The sequence below is a fragment of the Coregonus lavaretus genome, assembly GCF_964263955.1.
Source record: "Coregonus lavaretus genome assembly, contig: HAP1_SCAFFOLD_47, whole genome shotgun sequence".
NCBI classification, from domain to species: domain Eukaryota; kingdom Metazoa; phylum Chordata; class Actinopteri; order Salmoniformes; family Salmonidae; genus Coregonus; species Coregonus lavaretus.
Window position 1 is genome coordinate 3,099,455 of NW_028161510.1, and position 23,281 is coordinate 3,122,735.

At 43.1% G+C, this 23,281-nt stretch overlaps 1 protein-coding gene across 1 annotated transcript; it reads left to right on the forward strand.

The window, feature by feature from the left end:
• Positions 1–11,179: 11,179 nt before the first annotated feature.
• LOC311120527 (uncharacterized protein) lies at positions 11,180–20,554 on the forward strand (the record flags this gene model as incomplete). The annotated part of the gene is made up of 2 exons (XM_084195111.1): positions 11,180–11,700; positions 19,929–20,554. Exons 1-2 carry the CDS (start codon positions 11,352–11,354, stop codon positions 20,552–20,554), a joined length of 975 nt encoding a protein of 324 aa, XP_084051237.1. The 5' UTR covers positions 11,180–11,351.
• Positions 20,555–23,281: the final 2,727 nt, after the last annotated feature.

Genomic DNA, 23,281 nt, shown 5'->3' on the forward strand with positions numbered 1-23,281 from the left:
GGTTCAGACTATTGAGATGCATCCATATCCTTGGGTTCAGACTATTGAGATGCACCCATAACCTTGGGTTCAGACTATTGAGATGCACCCATAACCTTGGGTTCAGGCTATTGAGATGCACCCATATCCTTGGGTTCAGACTATTGAGATGCATCCATATCCTTGGGTTCAGACTATTGAGATGCATCCATATCCTTGGGTTCAGGCTATTGAGATGCATCCATATCCTTGGGTTCAGGCTATTGAGATGCATCCATATCCTTGTGTAAGCTTCTGTACTGTACCTTGAATTTGAGCTTGGCTCTGTTGATGTCATTCAGAAACTGCAACCCCCCCTTCAGGAGCTGAGACCCCCCCCCCCACCATGCAACTTATACGAAATACGCTGCTGTCCAGGTGGATCTGCATCCCTCCCAGCATGCACTGCAGTAGCCCTGACAGCGGGAAGGACCTGTCGTGATCATTAGGCACCAAACAGAGGAAAACGGACTTCAACACGGTGGGACTACATGGACACCTCCCATAACAAAAGGCTCTGATGGTCTGACATGACACTGTGTTGTAGTGTTGGGGGTTGTTACCTGAGACTAGTTCCTGTATCTCTGATGGTCTGACATGACACTGTGTTGTAGTGTTGGGGGTTGTTACCTGAGACTAGTTTCCTGTATATCTGATGGTTGACCCAGGCCTGGCACAGCGACTGTAGCACCTGGACACATACAGCTGCTGCTCCGGAGGGGGTTGACCCTGGCCTGGCACAGCGACCACAGCACCTGGACACACAGTAGTAAACAACATTGGCATACAGTGCTTTTGGAAAGTATTCAGACCCCTTCAGTTTTCCACATTCTGTTACTTTACAGCCTTGTTCTAAAATGGATTCAAGTCTTCTTGGGTATGACGCTACAGGCTTGACACACCTGTATTTGGGGAGTTTCTCCCATTCTTCTCTGCAGATCCTCTCAAGCTCTGTCAGGTTGGATGGGGAGCGACACTGCACACCTAAATTCGTGTCTCTCTAGAGATGTTCGATTGTGTTCAAAGTCCAGGCTCTGGCTGGGCAACTCAAGGACATTCAGAGACTTGTCCCGAAGCCAGTCCTGCGTTGCCTTGGCTGTGCGCTTAGGGTCGTTGTCCTGTTGGAAGGCGAACCTTCGCCCCAGTCTGAGGTCCTGAGTGCTCTGGAGCAGGTTTTCATCAAGGATCTCTCTGTACTTTGCTCCATTCATATTTTCCTCGATCCTGACTAGTCTCCCAGTCCCTGTTACTGAAAAACATCCCCACAGCATTATGCTGCCACCACCATGCTTCACCGTAGGGATGGTGTCTGGTTTCCTCCAGACGTGATGCTTGGCATTCAGGCCAAAGAGTTCAATCTTGGTTTACTCAGACCAGAGAACCTTGTTTTTCATGGTCTGAGGCCTTTAGCTGCCTTTTGGCAAACTCCAAGTGGGCTGTCATGTGCCTTTTACTTAGGAGTGGCTTCCGTCTGGCCACTCTACCATAAAGCCCTGATTGGTGGAGTGCTGCAGAGATGGTTGTCCTTCTGGAAGGTTCTCCCATCTCCACAGAGGAACTATGGAGCTCTGTCAGAGTGACCATCGGGTTCTTGGTCACCTCCCTGACCAAGGCCCTTCTCTCCCGATTGCTCAGTTTGGCCGGGCGGCCAGCTCTAGGAAGAGTCTTGGTGGTTCCAAACTTTTTCCATTTAACAATGATGGAGGCCACTGCGTTCTTGGGGACCTCCAATGCTACAGAAATGTGTTGGTACCCTTCCCCAGATCTGTGCCTCGACACAATCCTGTCTCGGAGCTCTACGGACAATTCCTTCAATCTCATGGCTTGGTTTTTGCTCTGACATGCACTGTCAACTGTGGGACCTTATATAGACAGGTGTGTGCCTTTCCATATCATGTCCAAACAATTTAATTTACCACAGGTGGATTCCAATCAAGTTGTAGAAACATCTCAAGGATGATCAATGGAAACAGGATGCACCTGAGCTGAATTTCGAGTCTAATAGCAAAGGGTCTGAATACTTACAGTGCTGCTTGAAAGTATGTGAACCCTACAGGGCTGGTCATTATTTTGCTATAAAATATTAAAATAAACATAAAATCCTTATTGAAACCACAATTCATAATAAAGACATTCCACGTAATTGACAGACTAAAATATTCCACCCCGATACTCTATTATGTGGTTGTTGTCTTGTTCCCTGTGTCTGAGGGTTGGTGAGTTGGAGAATGCAGTGTCCCAGCAGATGGTGAGTTACGGGCCGATTCCAGATTCTGATCATTGGAATGACGAATACGATCCTCCAGGCCTGGATCCAGGCACTTGTCATCTCCCGTCTGGACTACTGCAACTCGCTGTTGGCTGGCCTCCCTGCCTGTGCCATTAAACCCCTACAACTCATCCAGAATGCCGCAGCCCGTCTGGTGTTCAACCTTCCCAAGTTCTCTCACGTCACCCCCCTCCTCCGCACACTCCACTGGCTTCCAGTTGAAGCTCGCATCCGCTACAAGACCATGGTGCTTGCCTATGGAGCAGTGAGGGGAACGGCACCTCTGTACCTTCGGGCTCTGATCAGTCCCTACACCCAAACGAGGGCATTGCGTTCATCCACCTCTGGCCTGCTGGCTCCCCTTCCTCTGCGGAAGCATAGTTCCCGCTCAGCCCAGTCAAAACTGTTCGCTGCTCTGGCACCCCAATGGTGGAACAAGCTCCCTCACGACGCCAGGACAGCGGAGTCACTCACCACCTTCCGGAGACATTTGAAACCCCACCTCTTTAAGGAATACCTGGGATAGGATAAAGTAATCCTTCTACCCCCCCCCCCCCCCCCCCCAAACATTGTAAAGTGGTTATCCCACTGGCTATAGGGTGAACGCACCAATTGGTGAGTCGCTCTGGATAAGAGCGTCTGCTAAATGACGTAAATGTGCCCTTGAGCAAGGCACTTAACCCTAATTGCTCCTGTAAGTCGCTCTGGATAAGAGCGTCTGCTAAATGACTAAAATGTAAATGTAAAAATGAGAACCCTGATAACCTGCAATTAGATACAACTTTTATTGGTTCTGACGTGTGAAGGTCATAGGGAAAATCTCAAAAAAGAGGACCTATGATTGGAAGTAGTAATAGAACTAATCACTGAGGTTAATCATGCTTGTAAATACATTTATTAAATGTGTGTGGGTGTAAAAATGTAGTCAAAGGGTGGATTGATAGATGATTTGTATGTTTAATGTAATGACTAAAATATTCCACCCCGATACTGTATAACTGTGTGAACTGAATGACGAATATGATCCTCCAGGCCTGGAGGACCCTGATAACCTGCAATTAGATACAACTTTCATTGGTTCTGACTTGTGAAGGTCATAGGGAAAATCTCAAAAAAGAAGACCTAAAATTTAGTCAAAGGGTGGATTGATAGATGAATTTGTGTTTAATGTAATGACTAAAATATTCCACCCCTATACTGTATAGAGTTATAAGACAATAAACCATTAAATATGCGTGACTAACCTTTTCAACTTATGAAACCACTAACAGGGAAGGGAGGCTAGAAACTGTTAAAGATAGAAATTCCTTTACTGTGGAAAGTTACAGCCTGCCTAAAGGTGGGTGGAGTTATCTACAGATGTGTGAACAAGGTCCTTTGTGTGTACGGATATATAAAAAGGACTGTGTGGTCTTCTGAAGGGGGAGAGCTCTCTGAATAAAGAACTGACTATCTGCAGACTGAGATTCTGTCTGTTTTTCTAAAAACTGAAGCCTTTACAACCTTCAGGTGACAGATAGAGTTGAGTAAAAGTTCAGTTAGAACATTGAGATAGAAATTCTCGTGACAGGTGTCTGGCATGAACTGCCCACTTCAGGTCCTGCCACAGCATCTCGATTGGATTTAGGTCAGGACATTGACTTGGCCAAACCAAAACACAAATCTTCTTTCTCCTGAGCCATTCTTTGGTAGATTTGCTTGAATGCTTTGGGTCGTTGTCTTGTTTAAATGAGAATAGTCAATGTAGCCATGATTAGCTGTTCAGGAGTCTTATGGCTTGGGGGTAGAAGCTGTTAAGAAGCCTTTTGGACCTAGACTTGGCGCTCCGGTACCGCTTGCTGTGCGGTAGCAGAGAGAAAAGTCTATGACTATGGTGGCTGGAGTCTTTGATAATTTTTAGGGCCTTCCTCTGACACCGCCTGGTATAGAGGTCCTGGATGGCAGGAAGCTTGGCCCCAGTGATGTACTGGGCCGTACACACTACCCTCTGTAGCGCCATACAGTCGGATGCCGAGCAGTTGCCATAACAGGCGGTGATGCAACCAGTCAGAATGCTCTTGATGGTGCATCTGTAGAACTCTTTGAGGATCTGAGGACCCATGCCAAATCTTTTCAGTCTCCCGAGGGGGAATAGGCTTTGTCGTGCCCTCTTCACGACTGTCTTGGTGTGTTTTGACCATGATAGTTTGTTGGTGATGTGGACACCAAGGAATTTGAAGCTCTCAACCTGTTCCACTACAGCCCCGTCGATGAGAATGGGGGCGTGCTCAGTCCTCTTTTCTTTTTCCTGTAGTCCACAATCATTACCAGGTTTCTTATCTCTATTTATCAGAGTCCCACCCAAACACTTTCCTAACAATCTCTCCTTTGATTGGTTCATTTGGTAGCTAATTATTTACCCACCTGATTCTACTTACCTACTTGATTTAACCAATGCAACTTGGGGTTCACTTATTTTTGCACCTGCACTAATTCCTTTTTAATGTTGTTTTTCTACTACACGCATGATTTCCTATACACCAACATAGGGTATTGGTAAATATAAACCTGTTATGTCAGATCAAAAAGACTGGTTCTGATTAAATGAAAATGTCATGGTTAAAACTGAACAAATCTGTAATTGCACAAGGGGTTCACATGCTTTCAAGCAGCACTGTATGCAAATAAGGTATTTCTGTTTTTTTATTTTTAATAAATGTGCAAACATTTCTATAAAACTGTTATTGCTTTGTCATAATTGGGTATTGTGTGTAGATTGATGAGGGGAAAAAAACATATTTAATAAATTTTAGAATAAGGCTGTAACGTAACAAAATGTGGAAAAAGGGAAAGGGTCTGAATACTTTCTGAACACCATCACAAATAGTGTTTCACCATTTATTGAGTACGGAGACAAATAGCAAAGGTGTCTCAGATCTATCTAGGTATCTAAATATGGTGTATTCTACCAATCAATGACTATACACAGGGGCACAACGGCCACTGGCCGCAAAAGGCATGGATTTTTACAGCTTTACAGCCACACAAAGGGGATGCCGCTGTGAAATTCGAGGCATTATCAAATGCTTTTCAAAATGTGAATGAGAGACTGATGAAGTGTGTACATGCCTTTCAAGCAACTTTTTTCCAATCATGATTAGAGTCGCATCATGCAGCCTTACAATGTATTAAAAATCGAAACATACAGCCCAACGTTTGCAGAACAACTAAAGTTGCATTAATAACTCTAAATTAAGCATATAGGAGGACCTGTTTCTTTGTTAAACGCTCAACACAGAATAGCCGCACGTGGCCACTCCCTCAAATCGTTTGGAGAAAACATATTTTCTATTTCATTCAACTTTGTTCAGTTGTTTTCTTCAGACTATAAATAATATAAAATAATGCCACGGAAATCTAAGCTAATCTTGTCTGCTAAATGAACACCCCAATTACACACACACAGACACACACACACACAAACACACACACACACACACAAACACACACACACAAACACACACACACACACACACACACACACAAACACACACACACACAAACACACAAACACACACACACACACAAACACACACACACACACACACACACACATTACACACCCTAACCCTAAATTAACTAGTGTAGCCCACAGCCATTTGGCATAGCCGATGCGGCCCGCTCCCAAGGACTGTGGGCTCTCCTTCTCCATGGCTGTCGTGAGTAAGACGTTGAAGCGTGTTAACCCTCGCAAGGCTGCCGGCCCAGACGGCCTCCCTAACCGGGTCCTCAGAGCAACTGCCTGGAGTGTTTACGGATATATTCAAATCAAATCAAATCACATTTTATTTGTCACATACACATGTTTAGCAGATGTTATTGCGGGTGTAGCGAAATGCTTGTGCTTCTAGCTCCGACAGTGCAGTAATATCTAACAAGTAATATCTAACAATTCCACAACATATACCCAATACACACAAATCTAGTAAAGAATGGAATTTAAGAATATATACATATATGGAAAAGCAATGACCGAGCGGCATGGACTAAGATACAGTAGAATATTATAGAATAGAATGCAGTATATACATATGAGATGAGTAGTGCAAGATACAGTGGGGAAAAAAAGTATTTAGTCTGCCACCAATTGTGCAAGTTCTCCCACTTAAAAATATGAGAGAGGCCTGTAATTTTAATCATAGGTACATGTCAAATATGACAGACAAATTGAGGAAAAAAATTCCAGAACATCACATTGTAGGATTTTTAATGAATTTATTTGCAAATTAGGGTGGAAAATAAGTATTTGGTCACCTACAAACAAGCAAGATTTCTGGCTCTCACAGACCTGCAACTTCTTCTTTAAGAGGCTCCTCTGTCCTCCACTCGTTACATGTATTAATGGCACCTGTTTGAACTTGTTATCAGTATAAAAGACACCTGTCCACAACCTCAAACAGTCACACTCCAAACTCCACTATGGCCAAGACCAAAGAGCTGTCAAAGGACACCAGAAACAAAATTGTAGACCTGCACCAGGCTGGGAAGACTGAATCTGCAATAGGTAAGCAGCTTGGTTTGAAGAAATCAACTGTGGGAGCAATTATTAGGAAATGGAAGACATACAAGGCCACTGATAATCTCCCTCGATCTGGGGCTCCACGCAAAATCTCACCCCGTGGGGTCAAAATGATCACAAGAACGGTGAGCAAAAATCCCAGAACCACATGGGGGGACCTAGTGAATGACCTGCAGAGAGCTGGGACCAAAAGTAACAAAGCCTACCATCAGTAACACACTACGCCCAGGGACTCAAATCCTGCAGTGCCAGACGTGTCCCCCTGCTTAAGCCAGTACATGTCCAGGCCCGTCTGAAGTTTGCTAGAGTGCATTTGGATGATCCAGAAGAGGATTGGGAGAATGTCATATGGTCAGATGAAACCAAAATAGAACTTTTTGGTAAAAACCCAACTCGTCGTGTTTGGATGACAAAGAATGCTGAGTTGCATCCAAAGAACACCATACCTACTGTGAAGCATGGGGGTAGAAACATCATGCTTTGGGGCTGTTTTTCTGCAAAGGGACCAGGACGACTGATCCGTGTAAAGGAAAGAATGAATGGGGCCATGTATCATGAGATTTTGAGTGAAAACCTCTTTCCATCAGCAAGGGCATTGAAGATGAAACGTGGCTGGGTCTTTCAGCATGACAATGATCCCAAACACACCGCCCGGGCAACGAAGGAGTGGCTTCGTAAGAAGCATTTCAAGGTCCTGGAGTGGCCTAGCCAGTCTCCAGATCTCAACCCCATAGAAATTCTTTGGAGGGAGTTGAAAGTCTGTGTTGCCCAGCGACAGCCCCAAAACATCACTGCTCTAGAGGAGATCTGCATGGAGGAATGGGCCAAAATACCAGCAACAGTGTGTGAAAACCTTGTGAAGACTTACAGAAAACGTTTGACCTGTGTCATTGCCAACAAAGGGTATTTAACAAAGTATTGAGAAACTTTTGTTATTGACCAAATACTTATTTTCCACAATAATTCGCAAATAAATTCATAAAAAATCCTACAATGTGATTTTCTGGATTTTTTTTCCTCATTTTGTCTGTCATAGTTGACGTGTACCTATGATGAAAATTACAGGCCTCTCTCATCTTTTTAAGTGGGAGAACTTGCACAATTGGTGGCTGACTAAATACTTTTTTTCCCCACTGTATGTAAACATTATTAAAGTGACTAGTGTCACATTTCTTAAAGTGGCCAGTGATGTCAATAGGCAGCAGCAGCCTCTAATGTGCTAGGGATGGCTATTTAACAGTCTGATGGCCTTGAGATAGAAGCTGTTTTTCATTCTCTCTGTCCCAGCTTTGATGCACCTGGCGGAGTGGCGCCAGGAAAATAACCTCTCCCTCAAAGTCAACAAAACGAAGGAGCTGTTCGTGGACTTCAGGAAACAGCAGAGGGAGCACCCCCTGTCCACATCTACTGGACCGCAGTGGAGAAGGTGGAAAGCTTCAAGTTCCTCTGCGTATATTTCACTGACAATCTGAAATGGTCCACCCACACAGACAGTGTGGTGAAGAAGGCGCAACAGCACCTCTTTAACCTCAGGAGGCTGAATAAATTTGGCTTGGCCCCTAAGACCCTCACAAACTTTTACAGATGCACAATTGAGAGCATCCTGTTGGGCTGTTATCACCGCCTGGTACGGCAACTGCACCGCCCGCAACCACAGGGCTCTCCAGAGGGTGGTGCAGTCTGCCCAACGCATCACCGGGGTCAAACTACCCGCCCTCCAAGACACCTACAGCACACGATGTCACAGGAAGGCCAAAAAGATCATCAAGGACATCAACCACCCGAGCCACTGCCTGTTCACCCCGCTATCATCCAGAAGGCGAGGTCAGTACAGGTGCATCAGAGCTGGGACCGAGAGAATGAAAAACATTAGAGGCTTCTGCCCTATGTACATAGATATGGAATCACTGATCACTTTAATAATGGAACACTAGTCGTCACTTTAATAATGTTTACATACTGCTTTACTCATTTTCATATGTATATACTGCATTCTATTCTACTGTATTTTAGTCAATGCCACTCCGACAATGCTCCTCCTAATATTTATATATTTCTTAATTCCATTCTTTTACTTTTAGATTAGTGTGTATTGTTGTGAATTGTTAGATACTACTGCACTGTTGGAGCTAGGAACACAAGCATTTCGCTGCACCCGCAATAGCATCTGCTAAATACAGTGGGGAAAAAAAGTATTTAGTCAGCCACCAATTGTGCAAGTTCTCCCACTTAAAAAGATGAGAGAGGCCTGTAATTTTCATCATAGGTACACGTCAACTATGACAGACAAATTGAGAATTTATTTTGAAGAAATCAACTGTGGGAGCAATTATTAGGAAATGGAAGACATACAAGGCCACTGATAATCTCCCTCGATCTGGGGCTCCACGCAAAATCTCACCCCGTGGGGTCAAAATGATCACAAGAACGGTGAGCAAAAATCCCAGAACCACATGGGGGGACCTAGTGAATGACCTGCAGAGAGCTGGGACCAAAAGTAACAAAGCCTACCATCAGTAACACACTACGCCCAGGGACTCAAATCCTGCAGTGCCAGACGTGTCCCCCTGCTTAAGCCAGTACATGTCCAGGCCCGTCTGAAGTTTGCTAGAGTGCATTTGGATGATCCAGAAGAGGATTGGGAGAATGTCATATGGTCAGATGAAACCAAAATAGAACTTTTTGGTAAAAACCCAACTCGTCGTGTTTGGATGACAAAGAATGCTGAGTTGCATCCAAAGAACACCATACCTACTGTGAAGCATGGGGGTAGAAACATCATGCTTTGGGGCTGTTTTTCTGCAAAGGGACCAGGACGACTGATCCATGTAAAGGAAAGAATGAATGGGGCCATGTATCATGAGATTTTGAGTGAAAACCTCCTTCCATCAGCAAGGGCATTGAAGATGAAACGTGGCTGGGTCTTTCAGCATGACAATGATCCCAAACACACCGCCCGGGCAACGAAGGAGTGGCTTCGTAAGAAGCATTTCAAGGTCCTGGAGTGGCCTAGCCAGTCTCCAGATCTCAACCCCATAGAAAATCTTTGGAGGGAGTTGAAAGTCTGTGTTGCCCAGCGACAGCCCCAAAACATCACTGCTCTAGAGGAGATCTGCATGGAGGAATGGGCCAAAATACCAGCAACAGTGTGTGAAAACCTTGTGAAGACTTACAGAAAACGTTTGACCTGTGTCATTGCCAACAAAGGGTATATAACAAAGTATTGAGAAACTTTTGTTATTGACCAAATACTTATTTTCCACAATAATTCGCAAATAAATTCATAAAAAATCCTACAATGTGATTTTCTGGATTTTTTTTCCTCATTTTGTCTGTCATAGTTGACGTGTACCTATGATGAAAATTACAGGCCTCTCTCATCTTTTTAAGTGGGAGAACTTGCACAATTGGTGGCTGACTAAATACTTTTTTTCCCCACTGTATGTGTATGTGACCAATAACATTTGATTTGATTTGATCAGGACCTATGGTAAGGACAATTCAGAGTCTGCTATTCTGTTCTTCTGAAATAGACTACATTTTCTTCATATCATGCTTCTTTAGACCTGTGTAAAATAAATAATGGATTTATTTAAAAATGTGAAGCATCATGTTGGCGTTTCCACTCATGTAAAAACTATTGATTAACTCTACTATTTTTTTTGTTATTGCACATGTGCACTTCACACAGTAGCCATTCCCTAACGAAAATATGCAAATAAATGCTAGAACGCGCCAATAGGACCTCTCTTGCTCCTGCTTGGCTCTGCACACTTCCTTGCTTGTTCTGCCCACTAGGATTAATTTGCTCCCATTGGAAACGACAGGCTCTGGTCTATCTTGGGTTAGTTATAAGAAATATTTGGCCACACAGTCTGTGAAGAGCATGAGGTGTGGCTAACGTTAGCCAGCTTGAGCTAGCTACCGAGCTAGCATACGAACTCTGTAGCACAGAGTAGATAAATATTGCATTGTGGGTAGTTTAGAAGATATCCGGAAATAAGTTAATGAATATGTAATAACGCAAAAACATAACTGTTTGTACTTAATAGGTAACCAGATCGTGACTACAACTAATTTACTAAGTATTTAACCACACTGTGTTGTTACATTGGTGGGTAAAAAGAACTCATGCTTCTTACCCTTTAACTTTTTGTCTGAAAATAAAATCTACATTTTACTCAACTTCGTTACCCACTCCAGTCAGCAGATGGCGATGTGGAACTTTAAGGCTATGCTGCTAGTGTGACGTATAATCTAGTGGACGGAACGCTTCTTTCAACAGCAGCAACAGTTAGTCAGACACCTCGGTAGCTTGCTAGCCAAAATAGCCGAACCAATAAAGCTCTTTAGACGCTTTCGTGTATATTAGCCACTGTGTTTTAAACCCACTTCTGTCGTCTAGTTAGTTATCCCATTTAATTTCATATTTACGGTGTTGTTGTTATTGGTCAGCTATCTGGCTGGTTAAGTTAGCACTAGCCTAGCTAGCTAACATCCCCGACCATGAGCTCACTAAGCTACTCTCCTCCTGCTAAAGAAGAGGAGGTCTGCTGGACGGAGAAAGAAGGTCTGTGGCTGAACATTGTCGTGAAAGAGGAGAAGGAAGAGGAGGATGTTACAATACAAAAACAAGTAGAGGGTGAGGCTGTTACAGTGAAAGAAGAGGAGGATGCAGTTTTTGGAGTGAAAGAAGAGGAGGAGATGACTGTCACATCGAAAAAGGAGGAGGAAGAAGAGGAGGGAACTGGATATCTGCTTCCGGTTTCCCAAAGGCATCTTAAGGCATCCAATGGTTCTAATGATGAACTTAACCTTAAGATGGTTTTGGGAAACCGGACCCTGATTAACACTAGTAAGTACTGTCTTAAAAACAGAGGCACAAACTCTGCAGTTGTTGAACTGATGTGTGGTGTTAAAGGGGAAATCTGCAGTTGCTACATCCATATTTGGACTTTTAAATGATTTATATCACATGCCTCATGAGCTTAGTTCAACTGTCGTACCCCATCAGATCCCAAAATAAGCTTTTTTTTGCTCCAATGTTTAGAAACAGTGTAAATGTAAACCAACACTGTATCGCCTCAACATGGTTAAAACTATAATGGTGATGTCATGGATGGTCAGTCCTTGCATCCATAGGTCTGTCTATGAATTTGAGAGTAGTTACATTTCTCCAGTCCCATCCATCATCTTATTACCAAAACAGTGGCGGAATGACAGCTTTGTTATTGTTTGAACTGCAGATTGGTTGATTGATTGATGTGGCTTTTTTAAAGGGACAACCTTGGATTTAAACATAAACAAAATGGCTGCCCTTAGACTTGGTTTGGTAAACAGCTGAGGGATGGGGGCTGGAGAAATGTAACCACTCTCAAATTCATAGAGAAAGCTATTGTAGCAACCTTAACCCAAAACCTAGCGACCTCATCAAGAAGTTCAGACGTCTTGGTATAACAGTTATAAGGTGTTGGCTTGACAGTCTCTGGACCCAGGTTTGAGTCCAGCTCAGGGCTACCCCTGGAATTCACTACACTATGAATACAAGGACTGGCCGTCCATAAGGTCAAAATGATAGTTTTAACCAGATTGATTAATGGACATACACAAAATAGTCAAAATTGGTGAAGTGAAATGAAAAAAATAACTTGTTTCAAGAAATTCTATAAAATTAATAATGGAAAAGTGGTGCGTGCATATGTATTCACCCCCTTTGCTATGAAGCCCCTAAATAAGATCTGGTGCAACCAATTACCTTCAGAAGTCACATAATTAGTTAAAGTCCACATGTGTGCAATCTAAGTGTCACATGATCTCATAATATATACACCTGTTCTGAAAGGCCCCATAGTCTGCAACACCACTAAGCAAGGGGCACCACCAAGCAAGTGGCACCATGAAGAACAAGGAGCTCTCCAAACAGGTCAGCGACAACGTTGTGGAGAAGTACAGATCAGGGTTGGGTTAAAAAAAAATATCAGAAACTTTGAACATCCCACGGAGCACCATTAAATCCATTATTAAAAAATGGAAAGAATATGGCACCACAACAAACCTGCCAAGAGAGGGCCGCCCACCAAAACTCACGGACCAAAAAGCATGTGGGAGACTCCCCAAACATATGGAAGAAGGTACTCTGGTCAGATGAGACTAAAATTGAGTAGTTATGCACACTCAAGTTTTCTGTTTTTTTGTCTTATTTCTTGTTTGTTTCACAATAAAAAAATATTTAGCATCTTCAAAGTGGTAGGCATGTGGTGTAAATGAAATGATACAGACCCCCCAAAATCCATTTTAATTCCAGGTTGTAAGGCAACAAAATAGAAAAAATGCCAAGGGGGGTGAATACTTTCGCAAGCCACTGTAGATACAACATCCTGTTGAAACAACACTTGTATAGCTCCATTGTTGTTGAATGGACTAAAGGAAAAACAAATATTTCCTACTGATGAGTCAACAGGGTTAATTGTAGGTATGTCCTGAGGTTCAGGTCTTGACACGTTCCTGAATAATAAAGCAGCACCTGAGGGAATGGCATCTAAAACAATTGCAAAATCTTTAGGTGTTACAGGGATCTTGTAAAGGGATAAGAATTTCTTTATAATTAAGTAAAATACCCTCTGCATGTACAAGTTTGCTCACCAATAGGATATTATTTCGGAACCAATATTCTAAAAACAAAGAAATATTTTTATACAATATGTCCCGATTATTCCATATATAATATCTGTGTGGAGAAAAATTATGCTGATAAATTACAGACCATGACAAGAAAACCTGCCGATGAAAAGCAGAGAGTTTCACTGGAACTTTGTCAATATTATAATCACAAATCAACATGAAGTTAAGGCCACCAAACGTAGAGAAGACATGATGAGGAATAAAGTTCCACTTCTTGGGAATAGTTTTATCCAATTGATCTTAAAAGTATTATTTAAGGTAGTAAAGTCCAGGAAATTCAGCCCACCATACTCCTAAATGTTAATTACAACAGTTTTCCTAATATAATGGGTACGGTTTCTCCACAGAAAGTTGAAAAGCATCTGGTCTATCTCTTTGCTTAATTTACCATCAAGATTTAAAGATAAATTTTACTTTTACATTTTAGTCATCTAGCAGACGCTCTTATCCAGAGCGACTTACAGTTAGTGAGTGCATACATTATTTATATTTTTCATACTGGCCCCCCAGTGGGAATCGAACCCACGCTCTACCAACTGAGCTACATCCCTGCCGGCCATTCCCTACCCTGGACGACGCTGGGCCAATTGTGCGCTGCCCCATGGGTCTCCCGGTCGCGGCCGGCTACGACAGAGCCTGGATTCGAAGCAGGATCTCTAGTGGCACAGCTAGCACTGCGATGTGATGATGATGATTAGTGCCTGCGCCACTCGGTTAGTCAAGAGATACCCTCAGCCTTGGTTATTAGGACTCTGCCTCTGGCCGTTGATTTAGCTTCTTCTGGGGGTTTTTTAATAAGAGGGTTAAAATGTAGTAAAGCCTCTAGACTTCTGATCCTTAGTTACGCCTAAAAATATGTAAGTTCTTCTTTCACTGGAATACCATAATATGTAGGGTGTCACACAATCTTTGACAGCCATGAGTTGCCACGTTTATTAATGTTAAGACATAGACGATGATGCTTTTGGAAAAGGATTCTATCACATTGATCGATACGGGAATCTGACTAGCGTCTTTTCAGAAAAAGTGTAGTATCGTCAGCCAGCTGGCTTATAATAATTTCTTTACCAGCTAAGGAAATACCTTGTACAGGACTATTATTAAAATAATTTGTAAGAACAAGACACTGTATTAATATATGTAGCCTTAGAAATAAGGTTAATGAAATCAATAACTTGCTAACTTCGGATAACATTCATATACTGGCCATCTCTGACATTTAATCCTAGTAAAAGTTCCCTGTCTTAGGTCAGTTAGGATCACCACTTTATTTTAAGAATGTGAAATGTCATAATAATAGTGATTTATTTAAGCTTTTATTTATTTCATTATATTTCCAGTGGGTCAGAAGTTTACATACACTCAATTAGTATTTGGTAGCATTGACTTTAAATTGTTTAACTTGGGTCAAACGTTTCGGGTAGCCTTCCTCAAGCTTCCCACAATAAGTTGGGTGAAATTTGGCCCATTCCTCCTGACAGAGCTGGTGTAACTGAGTCAGGTTTGTAGGCCTCCTTGCTCGCACACGCTTTTTCAGTTCTGCCCACAAATGTTCTATAGGATTGAGGTCAGGGCTTTGTGATGGCCACTCCAATACCTTGACTTTGTTGTCCTTAAGACATTTTGCTACAACTATGGAAGTATGCTTGGGGTCATTGTCCATTTGGAATCCATTTGCGACCAAGCTTTAACTTCCTGACTGATGTCTTGAGATGTTGCTTCAATATATCCACGTAATTTTCATTCCTCATGATGCAATCTATTTTGTGAAGTGCACCAGTCCCTCCTGCAGCAAAGCACCCCCACAGCATGATGCTGCCACCCCCGTACTTCGCGGTTGGGATAGTGTTCTTCGGCTTGCAAGCAACCCCCTTTATCCTCCAAACATAACGATGGTCATTATGGCCAAACAGTTCTATTTCTGTTTCATCAGACCAGAGGACATTTCTCCAAAAAGTACGATCTTTGTCCCCATGTGCAGTTGCAAACCGTAGTCTGGCTTTTTAATGGCAGTTTTGGAGCAGTGGCTTCTTCCTTGCTGAGCGGCCTTTCAGGTTATGTCGATATAGGACTCGTTTTACTGTGGATATAGATACTTCTGTACCTGTTTCCTCAATCATCTTCACAAGGTCCTTTGCTGCTGTTCTGGGATTGATTTGCACTTTTCACAGAACGCGTCTCCTTCCTGAGCGGTGTGACGGCTGCGTGGTCCCATGGTGTTTATACTTGCGTACTATTGTTTGTACAGATGAACGTGGTACCTTCAGGCGTTTGGAAATTGCTCCCAAGGATGAACCAGACTTGTGGAGGTCTAGAAGTTTTTTTCTGAGGTTTTGGCTGATTTCTTTTGATTTTCCTATGATGTCAAGCAAAGAGGCACTGAGTTTGAAGGTAGGCCTTGAAATACATCCACAGGTACACCTCCGATTGACTCAAATTATGTCAATTAGCCTATCAGAAGCTTCTAAAGCCATGACATCATTTTCTGGAATTTTCCAAGCTGTTTAAAGGCACAGTCAACATAGTGTATGTAAACTTCTGACCAGAGCATATGAGCGGAGTGGAGTGGGAGCGGACGGATTTTGAACAGAGCGCAGAGCGGCATTTTTAAAAGGACGGAGCGTCGCCCTATGTCCCGCTCCAATTTCGCTCGCTCACACCACGAGTCTGAAGCATGCTCAAGCCTGACCCAGAATCCATCTGTTTAATTTAATTTGTGGCGTCCATGAATTTGTATTTTATAGAGCGAGAGGAGCAGCAGCAGCAACAAGAGAAAAGGGTTGAGGAATTCAGAAGTTTATTCACTGCACACAAAGACCCAACCATAACAAGGGAGAGAAAAAGAGAGCTGGATGTAGCATTTTTTAAAATGATTTTCATGGACTATGAACCGCTGAGTAAAGGAGAACGCGAAGGGATGCAACACTTCACCAGCGCAGCTCAACCGGGCTACACCCCCCCCAAGAAACTATGATAAATCAGTACTTTACTTTGTCAAATTTACATCTGAGATGCCCCATTCACATGCTTCAGCTTCAAAAACGCCATTAACGAGCACGACAACATTAATAGGCTGTTAGTGAAAGTCGGGCACCTGGTGAAAAGTGTACGCAAGAGCACAGAGGAAACCGACCAATTAGGTGTCCGCCCCACAAATGCCTGCGCCATTCGATGGAGCAGCCAGTTGTGGATGATTCAGTCGTTCATCCGGTTGTTCCAAAAAGACCCGTTATGGCAAAACAAACTCATGTCTAATGTTGCTAACATCACCCTGAATCAAGTTCGGTGCTGACACCACTAGCAGACCTCACAGACAAAATGCAGTTGGAGCTGGGAACCTGGGGATGATCCTCCCTGCTGTCACAGAAATCAAATCCCTGCTCACCGATTACACTCACGCTGCACTTCCAATGGGCATCGCTGCAGAAACATTGGCAAACAACGTGTCAATTCGCTATGGAATATACTATACTGATAAACATCTAATTTTAGCGTCAGTGTTAGATCCCCATTCCAAGACAGAATGGATAATCCGAGATGAGTCTGCATGCAACAAATTCGGGGAGATAAAGTAAGGCTGTGGTTTAAGCTAAAAGTTAAATACATGCAGATTTTGTTCCTTTTTTGGAGCGAGCGGGGGGAGCGGAGGGGTGAACAGCTCCGTGAGCGCTGAGCGATAATGAGCGGACTGGCCTGATGTGGCTTTGAGCGGGGGGAGCGGAGGCGTGAACAGCTCCGTGAGCGAGGTGCTGAGATTCTCACCGCTCCACTCCGCTCATATGCTCTGCTTCTGACCCACTGGAATTGTGATACAGTGAATTATAAGTGAAATAATCTGTCTGTAAACAATTGTTGGAAAAATTACTTGTGTCATGCACAAAGTAGATGTCCTAACCGACTTGCCAAAACTATAGTTTGTTAACAAGAAATTTGTGGAGTGGTTGAAAAACGAGTTTTAATGACTCCAACCTAAGTGTATGTAAACTTCCGACTTCAACTATACATTGAACGGACCCGAGATATCCGGTGAAGTTATGGGTCCTACTGTAGATCTATGTTGTTGTTAGGTGAAGTTATGGGTCCTACAGTAGGTCTATGTTGTTAGGTGAAGTTATGGGTCCTACAGTAGGTCTATGTTGTTAGGTGAAGTTATGGGTCCTACAGTAGGTCTATGTTGTTAGGTGAAGTTATGGGTCCTACAGTAGGTCTATGTTGTTAAGTGAAGTTATGGGTCCTACAGTAGGTCTATGTTGTTAGGTGAAGTTATGGGTCCTACAGTAGGTCTGTGTTATTGTTAGGTGAAGTTATGGGTCCTACAGTAGGTCTGTGTTATTGTTAGGTGAAGTTATGGGTCCTACAGTAGGTCTATGTTGTTAGGTGAAGTTATGGGTCCTACAGTAGGTCTATGTTGTTAGGTGAAGTTATGGGTCCTACAGTAGGTCTATGTTGTTGGGTGAAGTTATGGGTCCTACAGTAGGTCTGTGTTGTTGTTAGGTGAAGTTATGGGTCCTACAGTAGGTCTATGTTGTTAGGTGAAGTTATGGGTCCTACAGTAGGTCTATGTTATTGTTAGGTGAAGTTATGGGTCCTACAGTAGGTCTATGTTGTTAGGTGAAGTTATGGGTCCTACAGTAGGTCTATGTTGTTAGGTGAAGTTATGGGTCCTACAGTAGGTCTATGTTGTTAGGTGAAGTTATGGGTCCTACAGTAGGTCTATGTTATTGTTAGGTGAAGTTATGGGTCCTACAGTAGGTCTATGTTGTTAGGTGAAGTTATGGGTCCTACAGTAGGTCTATGTTAATGTTAGGTGAAGTTATGGGTCCTACAGTAGGTCTATGTTGTTGGTATGTGAAGTTATGGGTCCTACAGTAGGTCTATGTTGTTGTTATGTGAAGTTATGGGTCCTACAGTAGGTCTATGTTGTTAGGTGAAGTTATGGGTCCTACAGTAGGTATATATTGTTAGGTGAAGTTATGGGTCCTACAGTAGGTCTATGTTGTTAGGTGAAGTTATGGGTCCTACAGTAGGTCTATGTTGTTAGGTGTTGTTATGGGTCCTACAGTAGGTATATATTGTTAGGTGAAGTTATGGGTCCTACAGTAGGTCTATGTTGTTAGGTGAAGTTATGGGTCCTACAGTAGGTCTATGTTGTTGTTAGGTGAAGTTATGGGTCCTACAGTAGGTCTGTGTTGTTTTTGTGAGGTGAAGTTATGGGTCCTAACACCATTCAACATCCTAGAATTACCAGGTTATTACTTCTAAATAAACTGCTGTTCACCATCTGGGACCATTCAACATCCTAGATTTACCAGGTTATTACTTCTAAATAAACTGCTGTTCACCATCTGGGACCATTCAACATCCTAGATTTACCAGGTTATTACTTCTAAATAAACTGCTGTTCACCATCTGGGACCATTCAACATCCTAGATTTACCAGGTTATTACTTCTAAATATACTGCTGTTCATCATCTGGGACCATTCAACATCCTAGATTTACCAGGTTATTACTTCTAAATAAACTGCTGTTCATCATCTGGGACCATTCACCATCCTAGATTTATAATATGTAATCAGTTACAGAAAGCTGGGTGTATGTGTCACACCTCACTACTTCAAAGGAGAGGCATTTGAACTTTTTTTTTAACGTAATTTTTTTAAATCAAAATGCCTTTTTTGGGGTTGTCTATTTTAGTCAGCTTTCCTTCTTTACAGCTTTATTTATCTAAGATAATATTTAGTTGTGATAGTTGCAAAATACCTATTTTTGGATGCAGCTCTTGTTAGCTTGAATGCTAACGCTCATTGACAGGCTGGTAGCAAAGCTAGCCAAAGAGCATTTTACTCAGACATTATATTAAACAGGACATTCAAATGAGCCTTATCAATTATAATCCAAAAGTAGTGTGACATGCACTCATAAGCAACCTGTAAATGGAGCTTAATGTGAGTTTCCTTGAGTAGCTCCCGATCTTGCGCTGACAATGTGTGGTAATATTCAGAATACATTGTGAATACATTTTTGCCCACGCAGATATACTAGCGGTTTCCGCATTAGCAGGGAGGTGTTTCTGCAACCAAATTGCGTACGTGTCGCCCTCGAAAGGGTCCTATATTGGTGACCAAGTGTCGTCTGGCACACTGCTTAGGGATTCAGCAACTTTAATAACTTATTTATATCCCAGAATCTTCCACTACTGTGAAAAAAACAAGACTAAATATATCTGTTGTTGCTCAGTTGTTATTAAGACAATAGTCCAAAAAGTTTAAAGCATTAAAACATTCATTACAGATATACATTGTTGTACAACATCATGGGCATCACCTTTTAGCTAAAATAAACCGTGGATTTCTGCTGTTGTGGGTCTTTAACCATCTGTCTGACTTTGTTGTTCACACAGGAGAGAGACGTGACTATCGTGGATCCTCAGGGGAGCCTCAACAACATCATGAAGCTGAGGAGTCAGAGAAGAGTCCCTCCAGATCAGAACACCTCGAGAAACACCAGCGGAAACCCACAGGGAAGAAATCTCATTGCTGCTCTGACTGTGGGAAGATATTCAACTCTTCAGCAGACCTTAAAAGACATATGAGAACACACACAGGAGAGAAACCTTATAGCTGTGATCAATGTGGGAAGAATTTTACTTCATCTAGCCAGCTGACTATCCACCAGAGAACACACACAGGAGAGAAACCTTATCACTGCTCTGACTGTGGGAAGAGTTTTGTTTCATCCAAATATTTAGAATCACACCAGAGAACACACACAGGAGAGAAGCCTTATAGCTGTGATCAATGTGGGAAGAGTTTTAGTCAATCAAGCAACCTGATGGTACATTTGAGAACGCACACTGGAGAGAAACCTTATAGCTGTGATCAATGTGGGAAGAGTTTTGGTCAATCAAGCAACCTGATGGTACATTTGAGAACACACACTAGAGAGAAACCTTATAGCTGTGATCAATGTGGCAAGAGATACGCTGGTAAAAGAACTCTGATTAAACATCAGAAAGTACATACATGAAGGAGTTGTTTTATGATATCAATTAAATAATGTCACAAAGTTTTAACATTGTACATTGAGACCCCCCCCCCCATGCAACTTATACGAAATACGCTGCTGTCCAGGTGGCTCTGCATCCCTCCCAGCATGCACTGCAGTAGCCCTGACAGCGGGAAGGACCTGTCGTGATCATTAGGCACCAAACAGAGGAAAACGGACTTCAACAAGGTGGGACTACATGGACACCTCCCATAACAAAAGGCTCTGATGGTCTGACATAACACTGTGTTGTAGCGTTGGGGGTGTTACCTGAGACTAGTTTCCTGTATCTCTGATGGTCTGACATAACACTGTGTTGTAGTGTTGGGGGTGTTAGCTGAGACTAGTTTCCTGTATCTCTGATGGTCTGACATAACACTGTGTTGTAGTGTTGGGGGTGTTACCTGAGACTAGTTTCCTGTATCTCTGATGGTTGACCCAGGCCTGGCACAGCGACCACAGCACCTGGACACACAGTAGTAAACAACATTGGCATACAGTGCTTTTGGAAAGTATTCAGACCCCTTCAGTTTTCCACATTCTGTTACTTTACAGCCTTGTTCTAAAATGGATTCAAGTCTTCTTGGGTATGATGCTACAGGCTTGGCACACCTGTATTTGGGGAGTTTCTCTCATTCTTCTCTGCTGATCCTCTCAAGCTCTGTCAGGTTGGATGGGGAGCGTTGCTGCACAGCTATTTTCAGGTCTCTCCAGAGATGTTTGATTGGGTTCAAGTCCGGGCTCTGGCTGGGCCACTCAAGGACATTCAGAGACTTGTCCCGAAGCCGCTCCTGCGTTGTCTTGGCTGTGTTCATAGGGTCGTTGCCCTGTTGAAAGGCGAACCTTCGCCCCAGTCTGAGGTCATGAACGCTCTGAAGCAGGTTTTCATCAAGGATCTCTCTGTACTTTGCTCCGTTCATCTTTTCCTCGATCCTGACTAGTCTCCCAATCCCTGTCGCTGAAAATCATCCACACAGCATGATGCTGCCACCACCATACTTCACCGTAGGGAAGGTGCCAGGTTTCCTCCAGACGTGATGCTTGGCGTTAAGGCAAAAGAGTTCAAACTTGGTTTCATCAGACCAGAGAATCTTGTCCTTTAAGTGCCTTTTGGCAAATTCCAGGCGGGCTGTCATGTGCCTTTTACTGAGGAGGGGCTACCGTCTGGCCACTCTACCATAAAGCACTGATTGGTGGAGTGCTGCAGAGATGGTTGTCCTTCTGGAAGGTTCTCCCATCTCCACAGAAGAACTCTGGAGTTCTGTCAGGGTGACCATCGTTTTCTTGGTCACCTCCCTGACCAAGGTCCTTCTCTCCCGATTGCTCGGTTTGACGGGCGGCCAGTTCTAGGAAAAGTCTTGGTGGTTCCAAACTTTTTCCATTTAACAATGATGGAGGCCACTGCGTTCTTGGGGACCTTCAATGCTGCAGAAATGTGTTGGAACCCTTCCCCAGATCTGTGCCTCGACACAATCCTGTCTCGGAGCTCTACAGACAATTCCTTTAATCCCACGGCTTGGTTTTTGCTCTGACATGCACTGTCAACTGTGGGACCTTATATAGACAGGTGTGTGCCTTTCCAAATCATGTCTAAACAATTGAATTTACCACAGGTGGACTCCAATCAAGTTGTAGAAACATCTCAAGGATGATCAATGGAAACAGGATGCACCTGAGCTGAATTTCGAGTCTAATAGCAAAGGGTCTGAATACTTACAGTGCTGCTTGAAAGTATGTGAACAGGACTGGTCATTATTTTTGCCAAACCAAAACACAAATCTTCTTTCTCCTGAGCCATTCTTTGGTAGATTTGCTTGAATGCTTTGGTTCGTTGTCTTGATTAAATGAGAATAGTCCTGGTAGCCATGATTAGCTGTTCAGGAGTCTTATGGCTTGGGGCTAAAAGCTGTTAAGAAGCATTTTGGACCTAGACTTGGTGCTCCGGTACCACTTGCCGTGCGGTAGCAGAGAGAAAAGTCTATGACTATGGTGGCTGGACTCTTTGATAATTTAGGGTCCTGGATGGCAGGAAGCTTGGCCCAAGTGATGTACTGGGCCGTACGCACTACACTCTGTAGTGCCTTGCGGTCGGAGGCCGAGCAGTTGCCATACCAGGCGGTGATGCAACCAGTCAGGATGCTCTTGATGGTGCATCTGTAGAACTTTTTGAGGATCTGAGGACCCATGCCAAATCTTTTCAGTCTCCTGAGGGGGAATAGGCTTTGTCGTGCCCTCTTCATGACTGTCTTGGTGTGTTTGGACCATGATAGTTTGTTGGTGATGTGGACAACAAGGAACTTGAAGCTCTCAACCTGTTCCACTACAGCCCCGTCGATGAGAATGGGGGCGTGCTCAGTCCTCTTTTCTTTTTCCTGTAGTCCACAATCATCACCAGGTTTCTTATCTCTATTTATCAGAGTCCCACCCAAACTCTTTCCTAACAATCTCTCCTTTGATTGGTTCATTTGGTAGTTAATTATTTACCCACTTGATTATACTTACCTACTTGATTTAACCAATGCATCTTGGGGTTCACTTATTTTTGCACAAGAGGTTCACATGCTTTCAAATCTGTAATTGCACAAGAGGTTCACATGCTTTCAAGCAACACTGTATGCAAATAAGGTATTTCTGTTTTTGTTTTTTAAATAAATGTGCAAACATTTCTATAAAACTGTTTTTGCTTTGTCATTATGGGGTATTGTGTGT